This window comes from Chionomys nivalis, chromosome 9 (assembly GCF_950005125.1).
Source record: "Chionomys nivalis chromosome 9, mChiNiv1.1, whole genome shotgun sequence".
In the NCBI taxonomy this organism is placed as follows: Eukaryota; Metazoa; Chordata; class Mammalia; order Rodentia; family Cricetidae; genus Chionomys; species Chionomys nivalis.
Genome location: NC_080094.1, coordinates 31,749,016 through 31,776,686, shown reverse-complemented (window position 1 = coordinate 31,776,686; position 27,671 = coordinate 31,749,016). Strand labels below are relative to the sequence as shown.

At 40.9% G+C, this 27,671-nt stretch overlaps 1 protein-coding gene across 2 annotated transcripts in view; it reads left to right on the top strand.

The window, feature by feature from the left end:
• Sec23b (SEC23 homolog B, COPII coat complex component) overlaps positions 1–27,463 on the top strand; it is a 36,807-nt gene extending 9,344 nt beyond the window's left edge. For both annotated transcript variants that reach the window (XM_057780968.1, XM_057780966.1), the window contains exons 5-20: positions 241–477; positions 580–665; positions 1,627–1,771; positions 2,207–2,365; positions 2,697–2,812; positions 5,998–6,121; positions 9,042–9,122; positions 11,041–11,130; positions 12,171–12,277; positions 14,262–14,415; positions 14,695–14,772; positions 17,573–17,734; positions 19,170–19,256; positions 19,505–19,660; positions 20,519–20,584; positions 26,976–27,463. In XM_057780968.1, coding sequence (XP_057636951.1) covers positions 241–477; positions 580–665; positions 1,627–1,771; positions 2,207–2,365; positions 2,697–2,812; positions 5,998–6,121; positions 9,042–9,122; positions 11,041–11,130; positions 12,171–12,277; positions 14,262–14,415; positions 14,695–14,772; positions 17,573–17,734; positions 19,170–19,256; positions 19,505–19,660; positions 20,519–20,584; positions 26,976–27,065 — 1,938 coding nt within the window. In that variant the 3' untranslated portion in view covers positions 27,066–27,463. The remainder of the gene's footprint in view (positions 1–240; positions 478–579; positions 666–1,626; positions 1,772–2,206; positions 2,366–2,696; positions 2,813–5,997; positions 6,122–9,041; positions 9,123–11,040; positions 11,131–12,170; positions 12,278–14,261; positions 14,416–14,694; positions 14,773–17,572; positions 17,735–19,169; positions 19,257–19,504; positions 19,661–20,518; positions 20,585–26,975) is intronic.
• Positions 27,464–27,671: the final 208 nt, after the last annotated feature.

Below are 27,671 nucleotides of genomic sequence, written 5' to 3'. Positions count from 1 at the left end.
TGTGTGGCACATAGTAGGTATTAGATATTAAATACCTTTTTAGATTTATGTTTGTTTTGATGTACTCTGGGTCATTTGATGAGGTAATTAGAAGCTGGTGTAGATTTTTAGCTATACAGTTTGTAGCCCCTGGGATATTTACAGGTATAAAGACTTGCTGTTTTGTACCTAATTTGCTCTGTGCTAGCTGGCTGTAGCTATGTGTATACTGATCATTATGCCGTTTTTCTTTGCTCAAAGCGAGGTGCTCGATCCCCTCTGATCTTTCTCTATGTGGTTGACACATGTTTGGAGGAAGATGACCTTCAAGCACTCAAAGAATCCCTGCAGATGTCCTTGAGTCTCCTTCCTCCCGATGCTCTGGTTGGTCTTATCACTTTTGGGAGGATGGTGCAGGTTCACGAGTTAAGCTGTGAAGGAATCTCCAAGAGTTACGTCTTCCGAGGGACCAAGGATTTAACTGCAAAACAGATACAGGTTTGTGTTTTGTCGAGAAGCAGGACCAAGGGTAGATCTGTAATGCTTATTGTTTACTTTTAGTGTTACTGGAAATTGGATCTTTCTGTTTTTCCTTTTCAGGATATGCTGGGCCTGACCAAATCAGCTATGCCCATGCAGCAAGCAAGGCCTGCTCAACCTCAGGAGCAGCCTTTTGTTTCCAGCAGGTGAGCTATCGGTACACAGTGTTCCATGTTCTGTGGTGGGCATGCCTGCCAGCCCGGGAGAGCAAGAAGAGCGATGCTAGAACTTCGGGTCCCATAGTTCTAAGAAAAAGAATTAAAGATTAAACCCAGTTGCTATTCAGTGTCCTATAGAAACATTTTGACACTTTGGTCCCCTCCTTTTTGACACATGCTGTTATCCTTGATCCTTAAGTAAAGCCAACAAAACAAAAACCACTTCTTTTGGGTACTTTGAAATAAGCCTGTGAGCAGGCACTCACTTCCTTCAGTTGACTGAAAGCCTGTGGTTGCCTTCGGCCAGGTTAGCCGCCAGCAAATTGTGCTGGAGACAACCTCCACTCTGGTGGGAAACCAGAGTGTTTTTCTCAGCTTCTAAGGCTCAAGAGGCATGTTAACAGAAGCTTCAGCATGGTAGAGACTGTCCACAGAAACAAACTGGATTTATTATTAGGATTTCTTTGCTACTTAAAATTTAATTGAGCTGACGTTTTCCTTTTCAGTTTGATTTTTTTTTTAATTTTTTATTTATTTTTATTTATTTATTTATTTATTTATTTATTTATTTTTTGGTTTTTCGAGACAGGATTTCTCTGTGGTTTTGGAGCCTGTCCTGGAACTAGCTCTTGTAGACCAGGTTGGTCTCGAACTCACAGAGATCCGTCTGCCTCTGCCTCCCAAGTGCTGGGATTAAAGGCGTGCGCCACCACCGCCCGGCTTGATTTTTTTTAATGATACATGTATAAATTTGTGATTATTAGATTTTATAGTATATTTCACATTAAAATTGCTTGGAATCGCTTTTGTGTTTATAGAGATAATTTTGAAGGAAAAGGATTGAGTTTTTGCTTTTGAATAATGGTTCTGAAAAGCAGTTGACTAGGTGACCTAGGGTTAAAGGAACTTTAGTAAATCACAACTGATGTGCCCTTTTGGAATCATATAGATTTCTGCAGCCCGTTCACAAGATTGATATGAACCTCACAGATCTTCTGGGGGAGCTGCAGAGGGACCCATGGCCAGTAACTCAGGGGAAGAGACCTTTGCGATCCACTGGTGTTGCATTGTCCATTGCTGTTGGATTGTTGGAGGTAATTCACACTTTTATAGGGACCTCTTAAATCACACAAGCTGTTCTTGATAGCTCTGTTTGAAAATTTCTTGTGCTTTAAGTCAGGTCATTGTCTGTATATCCAAAAATATTTTAGTCATTATTATGCACATTGAGAGGCCCTCAGTATTTTGAAAATACCAAAAATTTTATGAAAAACTATGGGAATGGGAGTAGTGGAAAGTACTTTTACTAAATAAACTGCAAAACCACCTGGTTGGGAGAAAGTAATCACTGCTTTTCTCTGCTGTCATGCGTGTTACTCCACGGCACCCCTAGTGCCCTAGTGCCGAGAGCGGGTAAGGAGGCAGGATGGTGGAGAGTTCGTCTTTGGAGTATTTTATACATAAATGGAAGCCATACTCGGAGGGGGAACTGTATGCTTCTTCTACCATAGTCTTCACTCTGTTTTTAGGGTACTTTTCCAAACACTGGAGCCAGGATCATGCTGTTCACTGGAGGCCCTCCCACCCAAGGGCCTGGCATGGTGGTTGGAGATGAATTGAAGACTCCTATTCGTTCCTGGCATGATATTGAGAAAGATAATGCGCGGTTCATGAAAAAGGCAACCAAGGTAGGCACTGTTGGGTTCCAGCTGTAATTGCAGTGACAGCCAGGTGTGGACTTCTCTAGATGAATGATGGCTACTTTTCTGAAGTCAGAAGGTGCTTGTACAGTGACTCTTCCAGATCTTGGCTCCCATTAACTTGTCTCCATCTATGGCTCTGCTTAGAGAAAATGGTTCTAGAGTTTTGAATCTAAAACTGTATTTTTATTCTATGTGGTTGTTTTATAGACAGCGAATTCTATGCTCCCTTTCTTGACTGCATCCTTAGGTGTATTAAGACATGCCTTGGGAATTATGCTTCTCTTTCCTAAAGATAGTTTTCTTTTTTTATTTACAGCATTACGAGATGCTTGCTAATCGAACTGCTGCAAATGGTCACTGCATTGATATTTATGCTTGTGCTCTTGATCAAACTGGACTTCTGGAGATGAAATGCTGTCCAAATCTTACAGGGTATGTTGACATGTTCAACTATACCTTCCCTATGGTAAGGGAAGAAATGAATGATGGAGTCATAGGAGTAAGGGAGGGTAACCTTGGAGCTTTCAGGTCGCTCAGCTTTGCGTTCATTGGCAGGAAAGGGAGTGTGGGCCCTGTGGAGGAAGAAGCCGTGCTTGGCAAGAGTTCTCAGGATTTCACCAGGAACAAACCCCATCAGAGTAACTGTTTCTTTGGAATTTAAACTTACCTGAAGTCTAGTGCTGTGCTGATGTGGAGTGCCCACTGGCCTTCAGCTGTGCACATCTTTGTGATGGGCCAACAATAGCATCTGAGTGTCAGAGTATCATGCCTTTAGGAGGAACTTGACCTGGCTAAGTGACTGTGACAAGTGCCACTTACACACCAAGTCAGTATTGTCCTCAACTAAAAATATAGAATTTATTCTCAGGTTGAGACGATGACGGGACTAGGAACCATGGGGCTTATGGAACAGATTAGGAATGTTTTTTGGCTTTCCTCAGACCCTCTGAATCAAAAGCTCTTGGGGAACAGCTGTCTTTAGTGTTCAAGAAGTTCAGAAAGCACTGAGGTGGAGGCCAGAATCTGTAGTTCAGCTACATGATGGTGTCGACTAGGGAGCGTCAAAGACTCTAGGAAAAGAGTAAAGAACAAGGGAAGCTGCTCTGTCTGTCCTGTCCCGTGGTATAATTAGCATGGGGCATGGCTTAGGCATCAGCATTCTTCCAAGTTTTCTTCCAGTGATTCTAGCATAGAGCAGAGTTTGAACACACACAGCCTTGGTTTCTCTGGGAGCTCATTAGAAGTGCGGCCTCTTAAATCTCATTTCTCACTTGCTGAATCAACCTACATTTGCCCAAGTCCTATTGGCTGGAATACATGGCATAGTTTGAGGAACATCTACAGAGGACCATGGATGGGGCCAGAGAGTCTGCATTTCTTTTGTCTTTTTTCTTTAACTTAAATTTTATTTATTTATTTTTTTTATTTATGAGTGTATATGTGTGTCATTGTACACTTGAGGAGATCTGAGGACACTTTGTGGAGTTTTATGTGTGTGCATGTGTATGTATGTCAGTGCACACATGTGGAGGACTAAGGACACTTTTGGAATTTATGTGTGTGCATGAGTATGTATGTCAGTGTACACATGTGGAGGTCTGAGGACACTTTGTGGAGTTTATGTGTGTGCATGAGTATGTATGTCAGTGTACACATGTGGAGGTCTGAGGACACTTTGCGGGAGTTAACTGTCTTCTTCCAGTGTGAGGACCTAGGGATTGACCTTAGGGTGTTAATCTTGGTAGCAAGCACCTTTCTCTCTTGAACTATCTCCCTGGTCTGTATTTCTGCTTTTCTAATCAACCTCCCTAGTGATTTTTTTGTGCTCTTTTAGGAGAAGGTATAGGAAGTAGAATCTGAGCCACTTGAACCTGTTTTGGAGAGTAGAACAGATTGAGCCAATTGTAATAGGTTGGGTCTTAATGGACCTGGTAGGCATATCTGTACCCATAGCACTCTAGAGGATCTTGAGTTCAAGGCTAGCCTTGGCTGTATAGCAAGAAGTTGACTTTAAAAAGAAAAAGCTCTTCCCCACCCCATAGAAACTAATAACCATACATGCTGGCAAGATGGCTCAGCAGGTAAGTGTGCCTGCTTGCCTCTAAGCCTGAGACTTGAGTTCAATCCCGGGACTCATGTGGAAGGAAACAAACAATCCTGCAGGTTGTCCTCTGACCTCTGTGCCCTCCCTGGCTTATGCATACCTATTCATAAGCACACAAACACACACATACATAGAGATGAATACATGTAACCCCCCTTTAGAAAAAAAAGAAAGGAAAAGAAAAGGAAGAAACAACAAAACAACCTTGAGACCAAGAGAAGCCCAGGTTCTGGCTGAGTAGGATTGTGGCTGGCGCAAATGAATGCAGACAGATTATATAGATATATACAGCTTTAATAAGGAAATAGACCTACAGGACCACAGGTTCCCGCGGAGCACTGGAAAAGCGGAGCAAAAGAAAAGGGCTGCTGGGCTCACGCCCGGCAGATTTATCCGTAAACATTAGCCCGAGGCGAACACGCCCCCAATGGGTGGGGCTATGTCCCTACATAGGATGACCTCAGACAAAGACATGGTGGCCCAGGCTGGACTAGTGGAGTAGTGGATGCTTTCTAAGACACTCAGATTCCCTCAGTGCTTGTTGTCCCTGCTGAAATTTTGTACTTTTTCCCTTTGAGCATTCGGTTTAAAGGGGTCACATGATGACCTGGAGATGCTTGATGGGGAAGGAGGGAATGCTGGGTGCTGCTCAAAATGTTTTAGGTGAAGAATGATAAGTGTGAGAGAGAAATGCCTAAACATCTTTACTGCCTGTAGCCGGGCATATATGTGCATGCGTGTTTGATTACGGTCTTACTGGTGTAGCCCTGGGTGGCCTCAAATTCACAATCCTGCTTCAGCCTCCTGAGTGCTGGAGTATAGGAGTGTGCCACCACTTGTGTATCATTTGATTGCAATAATTGCAGACTGTTGGGAATTGTGAGTTTTCCCACTCTTCACTTAGCATCTCCCAGGGTAGCACTTTATACAAATGTGTAAAGTGCCAACTTCAAGAATGGAAATAGCACAGTGCAGTCAATGACACCACAGACCTGTGTAGATTTCCCTGCTTGTTTTCTTCTTTTGTGAGTGTAATCAAGGAGATTTTACCATATCTGAAGATTTGTGTCTAGTGATCAAAATATAGAATTGGTATCTTAAATCTTATAAAATATTTTTACATTAACTTTTTTTGGTATGTGAGTGTATATGTGTATGTCTCTGAATGCACACGTCATGGCACTTGCATGGATGTTTGAGGGCTATCTGTGGGAGTTAATTCCCTTCCTTTACCATGTGGATCCTGGGATTGATTGAACTGAAGTTATCAGACTTAGGGGGACCCTTACCCACTGAGCCACCTTCCCAGCCCCCTAGAACTGCCATAAGGATCTTTTGTTTAATGTTTTTGAGATACTTTCTTTGCTAAATACAAATTGAACTTGGTATTCTTCATTTACGTTAATCTGTAGCACCTATGTGGTCATGTTTTTCTTTGTGTTTATGACTACTAAGGGAACAACCAAATGGCTTCCAGTTCTCTTAAATGTATACTTTCCCCTTTCTTACCTAGAGGCCACATGGTGATGGGAGATTCTTTCAATACTTCTCTTTTCAAGCAGACATTCCAAAGGATTTTTAGTAAAGACTTCAATGGAGATTTCAGAATGGCATTTGGTGCTACATTGGAAGTAAAGGTACAGTAGACTTTTAGAAAACTTATTTTAAATTAGCTTATATAATTAGTTTATGGAATTTTCATATATACATGATAAACATTCTCTTATTTATTATTTATTTGAGGTAGGGTCTCACTGTGTATCCTCAGCTGGCCTGGAATTTGCCATACAGACCAGGCTGGCCTCAAACTTACAAAGATTCACTTGCCTCTTCCTGTATGCTCTACTGTACCCAACCATATTGAAGAATTTTGAAACTTTTCTGGGATTAGTGTTGTTACTGGTTTAGTTTAGACACTGGTAGCCTCAGCCCATAAATGAAGCTTTAAAGATCACGTAAAAGGATCCAACAAGATGGCAATCACAAAGTGTATTGCCTACTGTAGTCCTTTGTCTCTCAAGGATGACCTATGTATTTATTAAAGTTCTAAACAGAAAGTTTCTGGTTTCCTCAGGCCCTGCTCTGCTCTGCTCCACCCACTTTAGGATATTTGGACTTAGAGGGGCTAGGGTGGGTGTTGGTTGCTGTACTGAGGCTTGGGGACACAGTCATGCATGGTCAGTATACACCCAGCCATTGGTGTGAGTCACTGCATTGCACCTTTCTTTGGGTCACAAGCTCATAAATGACATGGAGACTAATTATTAATTGTAAACGTTTGGTCTTAGCTTAGGCTTTTTCTCAACTAGCTCTTGTAACTTAAATTAACCCATATTTTTTAATTTGTGTTCTGCCACATAACTCAGTTACCTGGTTATTACCTCTCATTTATATCATAATGAACTTCTTCAGTGTCTTGCTGGTGTCTCCTCCTCTCTTCTTGCCTGAATCCTCCTTCCCTTCTCTCCTGCCTGCCTATTGGCCATTCAGCTCTTTACTAAACCAATCACCATGACACATCTTCACACAGTATAAATAAATAATACGCAATAGCACTGAGTAGGGTTTATATTGAAGAACAACTGAGGTGTCCTAAGAGCATTATGAGTTTAAGTTTGTATTTCTTTGTAGGAAATCATAGTCTTATGTTGACAGAGGTTTCTGTCCTGCCTGCTCCTGCAGCCGTTGAGTCCCAAAGAAACGCACAGAGGCCTGCATTAATTATAAACTGATTGGCCTATTATCTCAGGCTTCTTTATTAGCCCATAATTCTGGTCTGTGTTAGCCACGTGGCTTGGTACCTTTTTTGGGGAGACAGTCACATCTTGCTTCCTCTGCTTCTGGGTTATGGCTGCAGACTGACTCTTTCTTCTTCCCAGAATTCTCTTGTTCTCATTGCCCCACCTCTACTTCCTGCCTGGCTACTGGCCAATTAGCATTTTATTAAACAAGTATAAGAAACAAACCTTTACAGGGTAAAACCATTGTCCCACAGCAGTCCTAGACAGCTGACACTTAAGTCATTGAGAAATCATTAAAAGAGGCCATTAGAAACTGCCATTAGAGAATTAGAGAAAGCGTTAGATTATCTAGAATAATGTAACTTATATATCCTAACCTAGGATAATTTAACCTTTAAACAGCATTTTTAAATGTTTGAGGGGTTTTTGTTTGAGTATTTAGCAGAATTGGAAGTTATTAAAAAGGGGATAGGGAGATTGCTCAGTAGGCAGAGTGCCTGTTGTTTAAGCCTAACTACCTCCATCAGCATCTGTGTAAAAGCATATGTATGCTTGAGGGTTTTTTTTTTTTTTTTTTTTTTTTTTTGATAAAGAGGAATAGACTGAGCAGCACATGCCTTTAATCTCAGCATGCGGGAGACAGAGACAGGCAGATCTCTTGAGTTTGAGGCCAGCCTGGTATATAGAGCAAGTTCCAGGACAGCCAGAACTACACAGATGAACTCTCTCAAAACCCAGCTCACCCCCAAACAAAAAGGAATGGTTTGAATTCACTTTATTTTGTAAGTTTGAATTCACTTCAATAAAGTGAGTTCAGTGTTTAAAACCTCCATTTGTGCAGGCAGTGGTGGCTCATGCTTTTAATCTCAGCACTCGAGAGGCAGAGGCAGACAGATCTCTGTGAGTTTGAGCCCAGCCTGATCTACAAAGTGAGTTCCAAGACAGCTAAAGCTAAAGCATTTGTTTGAAAAAAAAAAAAAAATCCAGAGGCAGGAGAATCTGAATTTGAGGCCAGGACTATATATAGAGGCCCTGTCTATTTAAAAAAAAAGAAAAAAGAAAATATCCATTGGTCTTATCATTATGTTGGAATGTTGGAATTTGTGAATTAAGTATTTTTAAAATAATATGTTTACTGGTTAGAAATCTATAAGTATGACTATGCATGGCCTGGTGTGGTGGTGCAAGCCTGTATCCTGGCACTTAGGCAGAGGCAGGAGGATTGTGGGTATGAGCTCACTTGGGCTGTGTAGAGATTTCCAGGTTAGTCTCAGCTTCTTAGGGATCCTGCTTCAAACAAATGAATAGTATGAAAATGCTACCTTACTGTGTCTTTGTTCTTTCCAGACAGGGTTTCTCTGAGTAATGGAGCCCTGAGTGTTCTGGAACTCGCTTTGTAGACCAGGCTGGCCTCAAACTCACGGAGATCTACCTGCCTCTGTCTCCCAAATGCTGGGATTAAAGGCCTGCGCCACCATGGCTCGGCTTGTTTGTTTGTTTTTGTTTATACTGTGTCTTTTTAATTTGATTTTTAAGACAGTCTGATGAATTCAAGCTGGTGACAAATTCACTGTCTAGTGAGGCTGGCCTTGTCCTGATCTTGTGCCTCAGCCTGCGGAGTATGACTGCTGCACCAGCGCCCCTGGTCTCGTGACGTGTTTTTGAAGGTGGCTTTGTTGCAGCTCTGATGAGTGCTAGTGCTCCTGGAAAAGCTCGAGTGGGCATTTGGATGGTGCAGTTCAGTAGAGAGTTTCCCTGGGATCTTTCCTCTGGTGACGGCAGACTGGCTCTTAACTTATTGTGTAATTTGTTTTAGACTTCTCGGGAACTGAAGATTGCAGGAGCTATTGGTCCATGCGTGTCTATGAATGTGAAAGGACCATGTGTGTCGGAAAATGTAAGGAAAGTCCTCACCCTCACCTGTCCTGGAGTAAACTCATTAGTGAAGTCACATCCTGATGATCTTGCTTTGTGTCCGTGTGGGGTGTACCTGTGTGAGAGGAGCTCTAATCCTTATTCATGACAACTCAAGAGGTATTGTCTTCTGTCCTTCTGTCCGTCAGTCTGTCTGAAAGACCAGAGAAGGAAATGTGGAATCAGAGAGGTTAAAACAACCCTTACTCAGGGTTGAAGCTGAGCCAGAGGAGCTAGATCTCAGGTTCTTCTGACTACATCTGATGTATATGGATGCTATCCCACCGAGAATGAAAAGCAAAGACAGACATTCAGAATTCTTCCAGAATAACCTGTGTGCCTCAGAGCTTAGAGTTGGTTCCCTTTGTCTGACTCACTTGATGAGGAGTTCAGTACAAGGAACCACTGAGTTGGTTGGACAGTGGATGACACAGATGCGTATGCATTGTTAATGTATGAGAGCAGAGTTCAGTCATCCCTTGGGTAAGTGGCTTTGCTGATGGCCCACATGCTGTAAGTATGCTTTAGCTGAAAAGACACAGCATCTGGTTTATGAGGTCCCTTCTGCGTTGGTTACATGCCTACATACATAACCATAACCTCGGAGGTACGGAAGTGCATCTGTATTATATCAAGGAATGAAATCATAAACTTCTCTTTGGTTAATTTAATCCAGAAAAAGCTCAAGTTTGAATTCTCCACTTCTCTCTTCTCTGTCTTCTGTCTGTTCGTAGTTTATGGTTACTGGCCTGTCTGTAATCTGTGCAATATGTGTTTGTCTGAATGTTGTCTGGGTGTCTCACTGCCCCGTGCCTGTCTGCCTCCATTGTATTTATTGAACAGACAAAGGATCCCACTGGAAAGTAGTAAGTGCTTCTTTACAGAAATCACTACCAGTTTTATAAGGGGAAAGGTCATTTTACTGACCCCAACTGACCCAGAATCACTTATTACTACAAACAAGCTATATCTGTATGTTGTTTCTAATATATGTGGTGGATATTTGTTGTATAGGTTATTTCCAGCCTATGAGTTGCTTTCAGCAAATGATTACAAACATACACATATATTACTCTGGGTCAGGGGCATGAAAGAGTACATAACTTAAGATTAAAGCTATGCATTAGCTTAGGTTGTAAAAGCTCGTTCTCGGACTATCCAAGCCAAGTAAAGTTGATTGTTCCATTATTCTTTTAAGGTTACATTTAAACACCCTGATTACACAGTAGATGATCAAGAGGTGTAGTATTTGACTGTAATGTCCGGGAAAAGTTCAGTCTTTCTGAATGCAAGAGCTATTTTCATAAAAGTATATCCCTGCCGTCTCTGAGGTAGTCTGGGGATGTTGTTATATAGTCCTGTCCTTCCCTTGTTGTCATCCACAGTGGGAGGTGGACTATAGAAATGTTGTGGATTTAGGTGCGTAGCTACTTCTTCATAGTAGCTGTGAAGTAGCTTGGGCAAATTCTTAATGCTCTATAATTCAGTGTTTTTAGAAAAATGGGAAATTTGCAGTACTTCCTGAAGAAAGTTAGGTTTGAAGATAAAGTTAGAGTCTGGTTAAAGCTTCTGTCTCTTGCATGTATTTTCTGAGTGACTTACAGCACTCTCTCTCTCTCTATATATATATATATGTGTGTGTGTGTGTGTGTGTGTGTGTGTTTGTATCATACATTAAAATGACTTAGCATGTCAGTAATTTAAAAGTACTGTAAATACAAATATTTAGACTCTGGTCTGCAATTACACTCTTCTTAGACATTTTCACTGGAGTTTAAAACTTCTGCTCAAGTAAAAGTTCCAAGTGACCTACCCTGCTCATTCGCTGCTTTTCATCAGTGATTTCTTTTGGGTTTCCATTTTGTATTATATCTTTTTAAAATTCCTCTTCTTATCTCTAGGAGCTTGGTGTTGGTGGCACAAGTCAGTGGAAAATCTGTGGCCTGGATCCCACGTCTACTCTTGGCATCTACTTTGAAGTTGTCAATCAGGTGGGTTGACATATTTTTTTTTCATGTTATATCTTCTGATTTATTAGAAGGTACTCTCTCCATACTACTTTGGTATCACATTAGACATTGTGCTAATCTGGTGTGCTCTTTCTAAATTCCTTCCATCATTTAGTTAGAATCAAACAACAAATTACTTTGTCCTTTATTGTTGAGCTGTCAAGGCCCTGAGATGAGTACTGGCTTTTCCAAGCCATCATAATAATACTCATAAATTTTTGAGGGTTGCCGGGCGGTGGTGGCGCACGCCTTTAATCCCAGCACTTGGGAGGCAGAGGCAGGCTGATCTCTGTGAGTTCGAGACCAACCTGGTCTACAAGAGCTAGTTCCAGGACAGGCTCCAAAACCACAGAGAAACCCTGTCTCGTAAAACCAAAAAAAAAAAAAAAAAAATTTTGAGGGTGTCAGACTTTCCCCAATGTTTTGTTATGAAAAATTACAAAGACCTGTACATGCAACACCTGCAAAACCCACTAGCTGGATTCTGTAATCAACATTTTACTACAGTTGCATTATGAAATATCTGTTGTTCCGTTTTACTTTTGATGCTTTTGTGGGTAGAGGGGAGATGAGGCAAGGTGTTTTACAGACTTGGGTGGCCTTGAAGTCCTGATTCTTTTGCTTCCATATTCGATATGCTGGAAGCACAGGTGTATGTCACCACACCTGGCTTATTCTTGATGATTTCACAGCAACTTGCAGACATCAGTGGCTTTCATCTCTAAATAGTTTGGTATCAATATCATTAATTGGCTTTACTTTTATTCCTTCTGATACTGGAGACTGAACCCAGGGCCTCTTGCATTGTAGGCACATGATCTACCCTTGAGCCACACACCCAGCCCCAGTTCATTTAAATGTGCTAATCCCCCCTCTGCCTTTAGATAAGAGTTAATATACAATGATCCCATGTAACTTTTAAGTCCATTGAAATGTACCAAGAACCTTACTTCAGTGCTTAAGAAAGGCTGTGTTTTAGTCATGCCTTTGACAGTAACCTGATGTGGCCTCCCACCCTGCAGCACAATGCCCCGATTCCCCAGGGAGGCCGAGGTGCCATCCAGTTTGTCACTCAGTATCAGCATTCCAGCACTCAGAAGCGCATCCGAGTGACCACCATTGCCCGCAAGTGAGCATCTTATCTCTTTCCTATTGAATCAAAGCTGATGATTTTCCCGTGAGAATAAACCTCTTTGAGTTTGTCTTTCTGATTCCCTTGCATGGTTCTCTCAGCTCCTCACTGACTCACTGATCAGCCATTCCTGACTAACCCAATTGAACCTTTCTCAACTTACCTAGAAGAATCAGCTTTCAATAGGAATATAGTTTATTAAAAATTATCTTTTATTATTTTGTTTGCTAGATAAGTAAATCATGCTTCCTATTAAAGATGTAAAGAAAACATAAATTTGGTTGGCCCTCTATAGTCATCAGTTTCACATCCATAAATTTAGCCAAACTGGGATGTAAATTATTTTTAACATTACATCTGTATTGAAAATGTACAGACATTTAAAAAATTATTATTCCATAAGCAATATAGTATAACAGCTGTTTGTTTAGTATTTATGTTCTCAGTGGTAATGTAGAGATGAAGGAGTGTATGTAGGAGAATGTGTTTAGATTTTTACAAATACCATACCATTTTATTTATATTTCTTTGTTTTATTTATTTATTTATTTTGAGATAGGATCTCACTATGTAGCCTTAAATGACCTAGAACTTACTATGTAGACCAGATTTGCCATGAAATCACAAAGATCCGATGTCTGCCTCCTGAGGGCTGGGGTTATAGACATGCACCACCATGCTTGACTTGAGTATCCAGGAATTATGATATCTGAGAGGGTGGGTCCTACAATGAGTCCCAGTCGATACTGAAAAATAACTATTTACTTATGGGTGTCTTTACTTACCCATTCCCAGAATTAAGTCTATGTAAATTTAACAGCACACCCCCATTACTGTGCTGCTGTACACCATATATGTACGGCAGCTTATTTCCTATGTGCTCACACTTATATCTCTTTGCGTGTGTTTATCTCTGGCTCGCATCTCTTTTGTGTTAATGGTCACACACTATTGCATAGTTTGCGTGGGATGCTGCCTTTGTTAAAGGGACCTCATGTGCTACTCCAGCAGTGCTGCTTTTATATTTTCTTTTTAGGAATGAATTCACACATGCTAGTATTTTTTTTTTCTTCTCCTTTAAAAAATTTTTTTTGGAGTGATGATATTCTCCACATGACTGGGGATTGAACCCAGGGCCTCTATCTCATGCTCTCTCACTTTACCACTGAGCTGCAGCCTCAGCCCCAAGTGTACTTCTTGTCAGCCGTTTCATAGTTGAAATTTTAGAAACTGCAAACTTTAGATTCTCAGAGGCTTTGTTTTCTCTTCAGTATGGGCAGGGAGAGAACACCATTACCTCATTAATAGTAGATATAAATATTTAAATGTAAACAGTAATATCTCATTTTCATTTGTATTTTCCTCTCTCTCTCTCTCTCTCTCTCTCTCTCTCTCTCTCTCTCTCTCTCTCTCTCTCTCTGTTTCTTTGCCTTTCTTTTATGCCCAGTATCATGTAGTTTAGCTGACCTTGAATTCATTCTGTCCCAAGTGCTGAGTTTACATGCAATTGCTTCCATGCCTAGATGTGTAAACTTATTCCTTGTTTTCACTGATTTGCAGAGAGTATTTATGTATTTTGGATTTGTGCTTTTCTATTCCTGGTGTCCCTTTAGCTCTTTTTATCTTTAGTCACCTGAAAAACTTTTAAATATCTCAATTCATTTTTCCAAGGTGATACCAAGAAGTCATTTTGTAAAGTTGTAAATCCTTAGATTTTTGTAAGGATTAGCCTAGAGGAAGGAGCATTGGGTTTAGACTTAACCTTTTGGGTGTCTACTGTTGTGTCTGGTGGATTTGGGGAAGTTTTTCTTCTATGCTTCTAGCCTTCAGACAGCACCTGAGGGTAACTTAAATGATTGTGAAACTTCCTTAATGAAAATGTAGTGCCACCTTGTCTTGGACAAAAGAACAGGATCTGAGCAGAGATCTAGTCTCTGGTAGCCCCTGATCAAGAGTGCGGCACTAACTCTGGAATTGTCAGTTGGGCAGATGCGCAGAGTCAGCTGAGGCACATAGAAGCAGCATTTGACCAGGAGGCTGCAGCGGTCTTGATGGCACGGCTTGGAGTGTTCCGGGCAGAGTCAGAGGAGGGACCTGATGTGCTTCGGTGGCTGGATCGGCAACTCATCCGACTGGTAAATTGGGAACAATGGCATTGAGTTTGTGTCTCTTCCCACATAAGCCTATTGTTTTTTAATTTTTAAAACCATTGATTTATTCATTTATTTATTTGTGTGTGTGTTTTTGTGTGTGCTGTGTTGCGTGTGCACAGACATGGCAAAGTATGTGTATGTGCACCAGGTGTGTATAGGAACCTGTGGCTGTGGAGGTAAGAAGGTGTTGGATCCCCTTAGAGCTGAAGGACTTTTCTAGGTGACACTAACCACTCTTTTTTCCCTGTTTTCTTTCAACAGTGTCAGAAGTTTGGGCAGTATAACAAAGAAGACCCCACGTCTTTCAGATTGTCAGACTCCTTTTCTCTGTATCCTCAGGTAAGAGCTATGGTTTTAAAGATAACTATAGAAGAATGCATTGTTAGAACGTTTCTGTAATAACAGGCTATCCCACCTCTTTGGGCCTCTGTTGGAGCCAGCAAGTGCACAGCACTTGGGTAGTGCTTTGTGCATGTAGCGGCCAGTAGCTGGGTCCTAGGGCTTTCAGGTGCTGTGTCTGAGCAGGATATGATGGGTAATGTGTGAAAGAGCCGTGGACTGGCCAGTCAGGGTGCAGTGCCAGCACGGGCCCTGCTGCTGCTCTTAGATGAGGTCTGAAAGCTCTGTGGGTCTGTGTTTCGTCAGATTTAGAAGGAAGAAGTGGCCTGAAGCAGTGATTGAAATCTCTTTAAAGCTGTGAAATCCTTACCTTCAGAGGACTCTCCTTCAAAAGCCGGTGTGAAAAGCAGACAGATTGTGCCTGCCACCTGGATCCACTGGATCCCACAGAGTCTCTACCCTCCAGGGACTTACTCAAGAGAAAGAATATCTGTTCCCAAAGAAACTAAGCCCAGGAGGGAAAGCACTTTTGAGACTTTGAGGGTTGAGCACAGTGTAAGAGTCCTCCTACCTTAGAATGCTCTGTAGATGAAATCATAAAAGCCTTCTCAGCTGATGTTACCACACTGTGCTCCTTCATGGGGGAGTTCTTTGAAAAACAAAGCAAACAAAAGAATTTTAGCTGGGGGGTGGACAAATGGCTCAGATCTAAGAGTGGTTGCTGCCTTTAGGAGACCTAAGTTGGGTTCTCAGTACCTACATCAGGTGGCTCACAATGCTTGTGGCTCTAGCTCCAAGGACCCGATACCTTCCTGTGGCATTCTTGGGCACCTACATGTGACATACAAACACACAGAACGCATATATAAAATAAAAATAAATTTTAAAAATCTCATCTGGAAGGCTAGAGAGGTGGCCCAGTTGTTAGGAGTGTGTACTGTTCTTTTCAGAGGACTGAGTTCTGTTCTCAGCACCTACGTCCGGTGGCTCACAACTACAGTTAACTCCAGCTCCAGGAGACCTGACATTTCTGGACTCTGGACACCTATACTCAGATGCACATGTCTCCGCCCCCATAATTAAAAGTAAAATAAATCTTTAAGGGGTTGAAGAGATGGCTGAGCAGTTAAGACTGCTGATTGCTCTTCCAGGAGGATACAAGTTCAATTCCCAACACCTATGTGACAACTAACAGCTCTTTGTAACTTCAGTTCCAGGAGATCTGACTCCCTCTTCTTGCCTTCTTGGGGATGGCATGCCCATAGTGCATGGACATGAAGGCAAAACCCCATCCATGTAAAATAAAATAAAAAACAAACAAACACTAAAAAAGGGCCAAGTCATTAAAATAAAAAAAAAAATCTTACCTTGCCATAATGACACACATCTATAATCCTAGCACTTGAGAAGTGGAGGCAGGGGGATTAGGAGTTCACAGTTAGCCCAGGCTACATAATCCTTGTTTTTAAAAAACAAAACAACAAAACAAAAATACCTAAAAGTGACACTTAAAAGTAACAATTGTAAGACATTTTTAAAATTGTGTTAAAAAAAAAAAAGACAAAATTTATCTTATCTTCTTGGACATAAGGAGATCCCCAGTACCCAAGCAAAAGCTGGGTAGGTGTGGTGGCGATTTATAACCTAGTTCTCAGGAGTTAGAGATGGGGTCTCCAGGGCAAGCTGGCTAATTAGAGTAGCCTGTTGGCAAGTTCTGGGTTCAAATGAGAGAACAAAAGTACAGTAAGTACAAGTGGAGAGTGGTAGAGAAAGACACAGGACATCCGCTTGGGGTTTCCGCATGCATATATACACACAGGTACGTATACATAATTGTTTGGCCACACGTATGCTTATATGTAACACATGCAGGCAAAAACTTACCCTTTTTTTTTTTCCTGGTTTTTTAAGACAGGGTTTCTCCATGTAGCTCTGGCTGTCCTGGAACTCACTCTGTAGACCAGGCTGGCCTTGAACTCAGAGATCTGCCTGCCTTTGTCTCACTAGTGCTGGGGTTAAAGGTGTGAGCCACTACCACCCAGCAAATACTTAACCGTTTAAAAAAAGATTTAAGGGATATGTGTGGTCTTGTGCACAAGAGTGCGGTGCCTTCAGAGAGGGCAGTTAGAGCTGGAATTATGGTTAGTTGAGAGCCATGTGACTTGGATGCTGGGAGCTGAACTCAGATCCTCTGCAGGAGCAGCAACGCTCTAGCCTCAAGTTTATCATCTTAACCTCTTTGAAATGTATAATTGTGTGATATTAAATATATTCACTTTCTTTTTAAATGATTTATTTTACTTTGTGTGCATTGGTCTTTTGCCTGCATGTATATCTGTGTGATGGTGTCTGATCCCCTGCAACTGGAGTTACAGACAGTTGTGAGCTGCCTTATGGGTGCTGAGAATTGAACCCTGGTCCTTTGGAAGAGCAGGCAGTGCTCTTAACTGCTGAGCCATCAGCCCCCACATTCACATTCTTGTGTACCAGAGCTCTATAATTTTTTTTTTTATTGTCTTGTTGAGCCAAATGTGGTGACACATGCTTGTAATTTCAGCACTTGGAGGACTGAGGCAGGAGAATATCAGGCCAGACACAAAAGATCATCATGTCATAAAACAAGCAAAGGCCACTTGGAATGGAATACCTGTAAAACTGTCTACCCCTTTCCTTGTCCCCAGCTCTGCTGCCGCCCTTCTTGTGTCTCTGAGTCTAGGTTTCGTATTTTAGCCAGAGTAGATGGCTCTGCGTGTCCAGCATCACAGATGTATCCTTTTGTCTTTTTCTTTTGTGCATGCAGTTCATGTTCCACCTGAGAAGATCTCCATTTCTTCAAGTGTTCAACAACAGTCCAGACGAGTCGTCCTATTACAGACACCACTTTGCCAGGCAGGATCTGACCCAGTCCCTCATCATGATCCAGCCTATTCTCTATTCCTACTCCTTCCATGGACCCCCAGAGGTGAGGCTGGGCATCCGTGTTTGTCTAAGAGTGGCGTGACTTCATCATGAGTGATTTTTTTTTTTTACCAAATAGAGTCTTAGAGCAGAACTGTAAACAAAACCTTGAGTTTATAGTGCTTTATATTGTTTCTGAGTATTAAAAAATAGGAAAAAAAATAGGAAAAGTCAGATAATATCCTAAAGCTGTTTTTGGTGTGTGGAAAGCAGGCATAAATTGAGGAAACCCACAGTGTTCACATACTTTGCCCAATATGTCCAAGCCTTGTGAAGTATCTAAAAGAAATATGAATATGAATCCAGAGAAGGCTTTATGCAAAGAAACAAGAAAATGGACTACTACAGAGAATTTGGGCTGGTAGAGAGCTTGCCCTGAATACATGAGGACCTGGTTCTGGTACTGAAAAAAAAAAAAAAAAGGAATCAGATGGCAATCCAAGTACTCAGTAGAAGGAAAACAGTTAAATATTCTAAGAAATAGCCACATAATTTATATAACATAGTAAAACATAAAAATGTAACATGGTAAAAAAAAAAAAGTAGAAGCTTTTTTAGTTTAGTAAAGATTGCCCTGTGGAAAAGAGGCTGGAGAAATGGAGTAGCCTTAAAACCTAACTGAGCAATATGTGAGCAAAAGTAAAGCCATCCTGAGACCTGTGCAAGAGTGAAGAGAAACAATAAAAAGGAAGAAGTGAAAGATGATTGTGGAGCGAATCACCGGCACATGGTGACAGATTGCTCTGGCTTTAGCAGGCCCCACTCGTTGATGAGGCGAATGGGACCAAATCAGAGACACCTTAAAAACGTCATGGAATGGAATGTTGCCCAACTTGCAAATAAAACCAATAAAGATTTTTAAGCTAAAAAGGGCTAACAGCAAAATTAATTCTAAGTTACTCATACTAAACTAAAAGCCTATAAAAATAAAGAACAATATGAAAATAAACCAAAATCTCAGTATTTCTTGTTTTCAACTACGGGTTTTCTGAAACGAGTACAAGTTACTTTTATTATCAAAATAAAATCATAATGAAATATATTTTGTGATAAACTTTGAAAACTTGCCTTAAATTCTCTTTCTTAAGGCATCCTTAGTCATTCTAGCTCTAGCTACAGTAGTTGAGAAAAGGTGAGCTGATTAAGAGTAGTTCTGGAGCAGCACAGAGAGAGGTCAGATCATGCTCTGGCTTCTGGACCACAAAGTAGCATCAGTTTCTTTCCCCGACTGATGGAGTGTCAACAGCCTGTGTCTTCTACAAAGCTGAGATTTAGAGTTATCAGTTTGGGGAGTGGAATGCAGTAGTGTGTGAAGAGGGCAGCCCTGTGCCAGAACCGTTTGTGAAGAGCTTCTTTGCTTTTTGTGGACTTGTGCATGGGGGGCTGGAGTGGCTGTTGTGTAGAGAGGGAGGACCAATGTCACCTGTCCTCTTCCATAGCCTGTGCTCCTGGACAGCAGCAGCATTCTCGCTGACCGAATTCTGCTGATGGATACTTTCTTCCAAATTGTCATTTATCTTGGTGAGGTAAGTTGATATCATCAGTTTCTTTCTTGACTCTTGTTTTGTTTTCCTGTTATTTACTTTGATTTAGTGTGTGTGTGTGTGTGTGTGTGCATGGCCGAAGGATGGCTTGGGGGAGTCATTCTCTCTGCACCATCACAGACTTCTTCACTGGCAGCCTGTTTGGATGGTGCTAGTGGAAGAATGCCCTAAGTGTTGAAGGCTGCTGTCAGTGCTTCAACAGCAGTTTTGGTTGGTTTGTTTTGGTGTAGACCATAGCCCAGTGGCGAAAAGCTGGATACCAGGACATGCCAGAGTATGAAAACTTCAAGCACCTTCTTCAGGCACCACTGGATGATGCACAAGAAATTCTGCAAGCACGCTTCCCAATGCCACGTTATATCAACACAGAACATGGTGGCAGTCAGGTGGGTGAGCCCCATTCTAGCTCTAATGGATTTTTTGTTGTTTGATGATCTGTTTTATGGATATTAATATAATAGACTGGTTACAGTTTTATGTGGTGGCATAAATTTACCTACAGGTTTTTTTTTCAGCTATGATTTTTGTTTAGTTTTACTTGTTTATTTTACTTCCAGGCTGGCCTGAGACTCACTGTGTAGTGAAGGTTGACCTCAAACTCATGATCCTCATACATTTGCTTCCTACATGTCTTGGTCAGTGCCCTATGACTGTGAAGAGACACCATGACCATGGCAACTCTTATTTAATTGGGTGGCTTACAGTTCCAAGGTTTAGTCCATTATCATCATGGTGGGACATGGCGGCATGCAGGCAGACATGGTGCTGGAGAAGGAGCTGAGAGTGGAGATAGAGCTATGTCTTGATCTGCAGGCAATAGGAAGTGAATTGAACTAGTGATAGCTTGAGCATGAGAGACCTAAAAGCCCGCCCCCACAGTGACACACTTCCTCTAACAAGGTCACACCTACTTCAACACGGCTGCACCTCCTAATAGTGCCACTCCTTGTGAGCTTGTGGGGGCCAATTACATTCAAATTACCACATATGTGCCTTGCTATGCCTAGTGGTGACTTCTTGTTAAATGGATGTACTAATATGAAAATGTAAGATTATCAGTATGTCTGGATCATTTGTAACTGGGGAGCCAATGGGCTTAAGATAAAAGTAATAGATTTCTAAACAGGAAAAAAAAGGGAGAGAGAACAAAGAGAAAGAAAAAAATTATTTTAAACAAATGTAAAAACTTTACTTTTTGTACATTAATATTACTTTTAATCTTTAAAATATTTTTATTTTTAAAGGCGCGATTCCTGTTGTCTAAAGTTAATCCATCTCAGACACACAATAACTTGTATGCTTGGGGACAGGTAAGAATTGCTGGGTATCTGGGGAGAAGGTTAAGCTACTTTTACTTAAAGCTTGTTTGAGCCTATTTGTTGAACCTGTTTTGGATCAGACAGAATGACTCTGTTGGGGTGTGGACTCCAAGTACCATAGTTATGTGGGGAGTAGGGTACTACCTGTGTGGGTCTCCTACACACAGCTTCCTGTGCTGGGGGCGGGGCAGTGTGCACCACTGCTGCCTTTGTGCATCTCTCCTCATGCGCATGCCTACAGGACATCTCCTGTTCCTATTCATCTATCCATGCTTCACTTCCAGCATTACTCCTTTGCCTAATTATTCTCTAAATTTGTTTCTCTTTCAAGATCCTAAGAATCTTGAAATGTTTTAATTTAATCTTTGTTTATATTTAAAATTTGTTAAATTTAATGTTTTAAATTAAACTTTAAATAGTTCTTGAGATAGCTGTAAGTTTATCTGCAGTTATAAGAAATAATACAAAAAGTTGGACATGGTGGCATGTGTCTTTAATTCTATTACCCAGCTTGCAGAGGCAGGTGGATCTCTGAGTTCTAGGCTAGCCAGGGCTAGTGAAGCCCTGTCTCAAGAAAATCAAATTATAATAATACCAGAGATACCCTGTAACTAATTTTTAAACTAATAATAGTAACATTCTGAAAAATAATAATTGAATATCATCAATGATATGATGATCTCTGATAGTGTCTTTCATAACCATTACCACCCTCCCTCATCCTTAACATTTGGTGCTTACTAATCCTTAGCTCAGTATTTCTGTATTCATTATTCAAATTGTTAGGTAGGGCTAGGAATATAGGCCAGTGGGTCAGTGGTAGATCACTTGCTTAGCATGCACAAGTTTCTGGGTTCCATCTTAGCAATACACATACACACACACACACACACACACACTAAAAAATCATAAACATAAAGTCATACAGTAGATTACCTGTTATGGTTGTCTTGTTTCACTCAAGTGTAATTATCTATAGATTGCTCTATGTTGTTATGTGCATTAATAATCCATTCCTTTTTGTTTGCAGAGAAGTAATCCACAGTATACATATTACATTTGGTTTGGTCATGCATCTATTTAAAGGCATCTAGGATGTTCGCAGTTTTGAGCTCTTAGGAATACATGTGTTATAAACAATTAAGTACAGGTTTTATTTGAACATGACTTCATTTCTTTGAGATAAAGGCACAAAAGTATATTTGATAGGTTCTATGATAGTTGTGTGTTTAGGATTTTAAAGAAACTGCTGCACTTTCTGAGAGCAGCTGTACCTCTTTACATCTCTACTAGCAGTGGCTGAGTGATATAGTTTTGCCAGCATTTAATGTTGTCATTCCTTGTATTTTGGGTATTTTTTTAGCCGTCTAGTGCTCCATCTACCAGGGCCTGTGTAATAGGTCAATGCTGTACTACTGAGCTGCATCTCCAGCCTTTGGTTATTTGAGACAAAAACCTCACACTGGGATTTCCTACTCCAGCCTTTACTGTGCTGGCATTCTAGGTGTCACCCTAACTTGGCTATCACTGGCTTTAATTTATATTTTCCTAATGACTGATGATGTTGAACATGTTCATCACAGGTGGCTTGTGTGCTATCTTTTTATCTTCTGTGAAATGTCTCTATCATTTGTCTATGGTCTAATCAGATCATTTGCTTTCCTATGTTGCTAAGAGTAAGGGTCCCCCCCCCCCCATCCCTCACCAGACATTTCTCTGTATAGCCCTGGCTGTCTTGGAACTCAGTCTGAAGACCAGGCTGGCTTCAAATTCACAGAGATCCACATGCTTTTGCTTCCCAAGTGCTGGCATTAAAAGCATGCACCATCACCTCCCGGCTGAGACTCCTCAGTCTCATGTGAGGTCTTTATGTGACCTAGATGCTACCTTTTTAGGTGTGTCACTTGTAAGTACTTTTATTTGTAACTTACCTGTTCATTCTCTTTACAAGGCAGAAGTTTTAAATGTTTACATAGCTTTACCTTATCAGTTTTTCCTGCTGTGAATTGTGCTTTTGGAGTAAGGTTTAAGAGCCCTTTTTCTAGTCTTAGATCTAGTTACTTTTATATTTCTGTCACAAAGCAACTTATTAAAGAAAATGTTTGCCAGCTGTAGTGGTGTACACCTTTAATCCTAGCACTTGAGAGGCAAAGGCAGGAGGATCTCTGTGAGTTCAAGGCCAGCCTGGATGGTGGAACAAAGGCTTGGTGGCAGCAATAGGTGAGAGCTCACATCTTGTTCCACAAATAGGAAGCAGAGAGATAACTCAAAGCGGGGGGGGGGGGGCGGGGGGGGGGGCGGTAGTCCTTTGAAAACTCAAACCCACTTATACCTTTTTCAACAAGACCATACTTCCTGATCTTCCCCAAACAGCAACTGGAGACTAAGAATTCAGTATGAGTCTGTGAGAGCCATTCTTATTCAAATGACCACAGATCCCAAAGATTTTTTTTTTTGTTTTGTTTTCTTTTCCCCCTGTAATCTTTAAAAAATAGTTTTATGTTGCATTTTAGGCAATAATTCATCTTGATATTTTTATTGTCATTATTTTGAGACGGATGTCTCTCTGCATAGCCCTGGCTGTCCTGGAACTTACTATGTAGACCAAGCTGATCTTGAACTAACAAAACCCACCTATCTCTGTCCTCCAAGTGCTGGGAGTAAAGGTGTGCATCACCATGGCCAGCTCTGATTAATTTTTTTTTTTTTTACAGAAGGTAACTGGGGATTTCTTCTACACATGGATATCTAATTGCTTTGGTATCATTTATGGAAAAAGGCTGTTTCTTGGATTGCTTTTGTATCTTTGTCAAAGATCATAGTAGGATGTACATTGTGAGTCTAATTCCTGGTTTCCTATTGTTTTACTGATCTGTGTTTATACCAATACCAGAGCTTTAAAACCACAGACTAGATTCTTTGCACTTTATTTTTTTGAGAAAAACTCTTATTCTAGTTCTTTTGCTTTTCGTTATGAATTTTAGACTAATCCTTTTTTATCTTTAAAAATACTTGTAGAGGTTTTATAAGAAAATCAAGCCTATTTGAAGATAATTTAACTATGAACTTGGTATGACTCTCCTTGTACTAAACCTCTTGATTCATATATTCATACTTGTATTTCTGTCTTAAAAGGTGATTTTGACTGGCATCTCACTTTATTTTACTTTCTTTGTTTTGAAGCAGGACCCTAGTACAGGCTGACCTGGACTTGATCTTCCTGCTTTAGCCTCCTAGGTGCTGAGATCACTGGTGTTCTCTATTCCTTGCAGTATTTTATTTTATTTAGATAATCTGATTTTCATTGCTAATACATAGAAAAAATATTGTATATGCTCATCTCGTGTTCTGTGTATTAGTTCTAGGAACTTTTATAGTAATTTTTTGGGGTTATCTTCTGAGATAGGCATGCCATCTGCAAGTAGAGCCATTTGGATTGCTTTTTTCAATTGGAATGACTTCTCCTCTTGCAGTGAGAACCCCTAGTATCAGGACATTCTTCCAGAGACCTCAGGCTTATGGGACAAGCATTCTGCCTTTTACCACTGAGTACAGTAGTAGCTGTAAGCTTTTCCTAGATCTCTTTATCAAATTCTGGAAGGCCTTTCTGTTGGTATTTTTCCGAGATTCTTTGTTATCAGTGAGTGTTGAATATTGAGGTACTTTTAAATATATTTTTTGGTATAGTCATAGTTTTTCCTTTTTAAGCCTTTTACTGAGGCGGATTACATTGATATTTTTGAATATTAAGCCAACCTTATCTGTCTTCCTTCCTTCCTTCCTTCCTTCCTTCCTTCCTTCCTTCCTTCCTTCCTCCCTCCCTCCCTCCCTCCCTCCCTCCCTCCCTCCCTCCCTCCCTCCCTCCCTCCTTCCTTCCTTCCTCCTCCTCCTCCTCTGCCCCCTCCTCTGCCCTGGCTGTCCTGAAACCTGCTCTGTAGGCTAGGCCAGCCTCAAATTTACAGAGATCTGCCTGCCTCTGCCTCCCCAGTGCTGGAATTAAAGTTGTGTGCCATCATGCCTGTCTTGGAGTTCATTCCTGAGAAATTTGCTGGAATTTTCGAGTGAAACCATCAGAGCATAGAGATTTCTTTACATTGCTAATTTACTGTCTATAATTGTTAAAGGTATTCAAATTATCTTTTCCATGTTGAGTAATTTGGCAGTTGTGTGCTTTGAGGAATTATTTTTGTTAAGCTTTCAAACACACACACACACACACACACACACACACACACACACATTCTTTAGATATCCATAGTCCAGCTTCATTCTTTATATTTATTTGTTTCATTTTCTTCCCTGTCTTTCTAGAAGTTTGGAAGTTTATTTATCTTCAAAGCTACTGTTAATCCCACTAGTTGAGGATAAGACCACTACCACAACTGAATTTAATTTAATACTGACTAGGTGGATGGGCTCTGGCCACGTCCATCTCTGGGTTTCCAGGAAGTGGCCCAGAATCAAGAATGGCAAGGGCTTAAGAAGGAAAACCCATAATTCATTTCATTTTCCATCAGATTCAATTAGGGGCAAACATATATTCTGACATACTTCCATCCTATAACCAGTCAGGGGCAAGCGTACTTTCTACCTGTGAACCTCTCACCCACGTGTGATCAAGAACGTTGGTGCGGATGTCTCAAACAAACTTGTTGGGAGTGAAAACACGTGGCTTGTTATCGCCCATAAACCATAACCTCCAGCATTTCAGGAACTGTCTGTATCTGTCCTTGGGCAAGGGGCTTGCAGATCGGGGCATTTTTGTTTCATGGATCTATAAGATGTAGTAATTAAAACTTAAATGTAACTTTGGCTTTATTTCACTGACTTCTCTCAGCCATCTCTTTATTTTCAGCCCAACTGACTTCTGTTGTGTTTGCTGTTACTTCCTTCTGTTTGCTTTAGATTTCTTTTACTCTATTGATAGAGCTTAAATTGTTGGCGTGTGGGCCTGGAGAGATGGCTCAATGTGGTGAGGAGCACTGATTGCTCTTCAGGAGAACCCACTTTGGTTCCCAGCACCCATACAGTGGGTCACAACCATCTTTAACTCCAGTCTTGTGGGATCCAGTGTCCTCTTCTGGCCACCAAGGGCACTGCATGCACATGGCACTCAGACATGCATGCAGGTAAAACACCTCTACATGTACAATTAATAAGAAATGAAAATAAATGAATAAAAAATTGTCATTATAAATAAAATAAAAAAGCTGTACCCTCTTCTCATCAGCGTTCCCTGTCCACACTGCCGTGGCTGTGTCTCCCAGGTTTCGGTGCCTGTTGCTTGTTTACAACTATGCTGAGTTTTCCTCACTTCTTGTTACGATTTCTCTGTAGATTCCATTTGGTTGGGAACATACTTTGTATGATTTCAGTTCTTTATATTTGTTGAAGTTTGTTTTATGATCTGGGACATAATCTGTCTTGGTTTTCATTCCATGGTCACTTGAAAAGAAAGAATATTGTGTAGCTGGCTGTTCGGTGGAACGATCTACCAATCAGTGTTAATTGGATCCTGTTATAGTTGGTGGCATCACTGAGTTCTTGTATATCCTTACCAGTTTTCTGTGTTCTCCCAGTTTGTGAATGAATTGTCCAGCCCAGCTCTGCTTTAGCTGTGACTCTTCTTCACTTCCGTTAAGTTTTCCTCACATGCCTTACTCCTCTGTTTGGTGTGTACATATTTAGGATTATTATGTTTTCTTAGTGTGTTGGTCCTTTTATCATAAGTTGTGTCCTGTGTCTCTAGTAATAATGCAATGTAACTCATCTGTTTCTGTGACTGTGGCTCTATAATATTCTTGGAATTGTCCTACCTCTATCATCATAGCTTTTTGCTCAGGATTACTGAATTTTAGGAAAGAAAGAAATTACCCAAAACCACTATTCCTAGGTAATAGAAACTAAATATTTCATGATGTACATATGTTATTTCTTTACAAATTTGAGATCTTGGTGCAAACTGCCATTTCTACCAAGTCTTTTCCTCTAGAGAATTAATTAAATCACAAGTACCATCTCTTGGTAGTGTCACTCATTCTCGTGCCTATGACACCTTTCTCTTGTAGCAGAGCACTTTAGAGATAGCGTGGTGCTGGCAGTGATGTGCTCCACGACGGGATGCTGTACAGACTGGAGGGCTCACAACTGGTGGGAGCCCTGGATGATCTGAGAAGATCTGTAGGACTCTGGGAAGAGATGAAGTAGACCGGCATATACTCGTACACTGTTGGCAGCGGGCAGGAATGACCAGATCTCAGTAAAAGGTTTAGAGAAAAGCATGCTTCTGGTGAATGAATGTTCTCAGGCAGAAGGCACCAAGCTGGGAATCCCAAGTGGCTGTTAAGGTCTTTGTCAATAAGCCTTTGTGGTTGCATTGCAGGAGACTGGAGCGCCCATCCTGACGGACGATGTCAGCCTGCAGGTGTTCATGGATCACTTGAAGAAGCTGGCTGTGTCCAGTGCCTCTTAAACTAACAGCGCAGCCCAGAAGTGGAAGACAGGACTGTCAGACCATCCTCACACTGTTGATATCACCTTAGCAACATTCCTTTCTCCTTTCTGGAAGATTCTAATAAATAACCCAAAGAATTTTTATATGTATATCTTCAGGTTATAATACATCTTCAGGTTATAATTTATTTGTATTCCTTCTCTGCCTGTTTTCCTACACATGAGATTATATAAGGTCGTAAATGTTCTGCTAATTGTAGATGTTTACTTACTTTTTGTACTTTAATGTTTTAGAGTCTTTGTAAAATCAGAGTTTATGTATTTTTGGCTGCTTGTTTAAGTGAACCTTGATGATCATAAAGGAAATAAATCTGGATGAGAAGAGCATTGGCCAAAATAATACTGACGCAGATTTTATCTCTGCATGTGTGTGTGTGAGTGTGTGTGTGTGTGAGAGAGAGAGAGGGTGTGTGTGTGTGAAAGCCAAAAAGTGTGTGTGTGTGTGTGTGTGTGTGAGAGAGAGAGAGAGAGAGAGAGAGAGAGAGAGAGAGAGAGAGAGGGTGAAAGAGAGAGAGAGAGGGTGTGTGTGTGAGAGTAAAAGACAGGGTGTGTATATTTCTGTGTG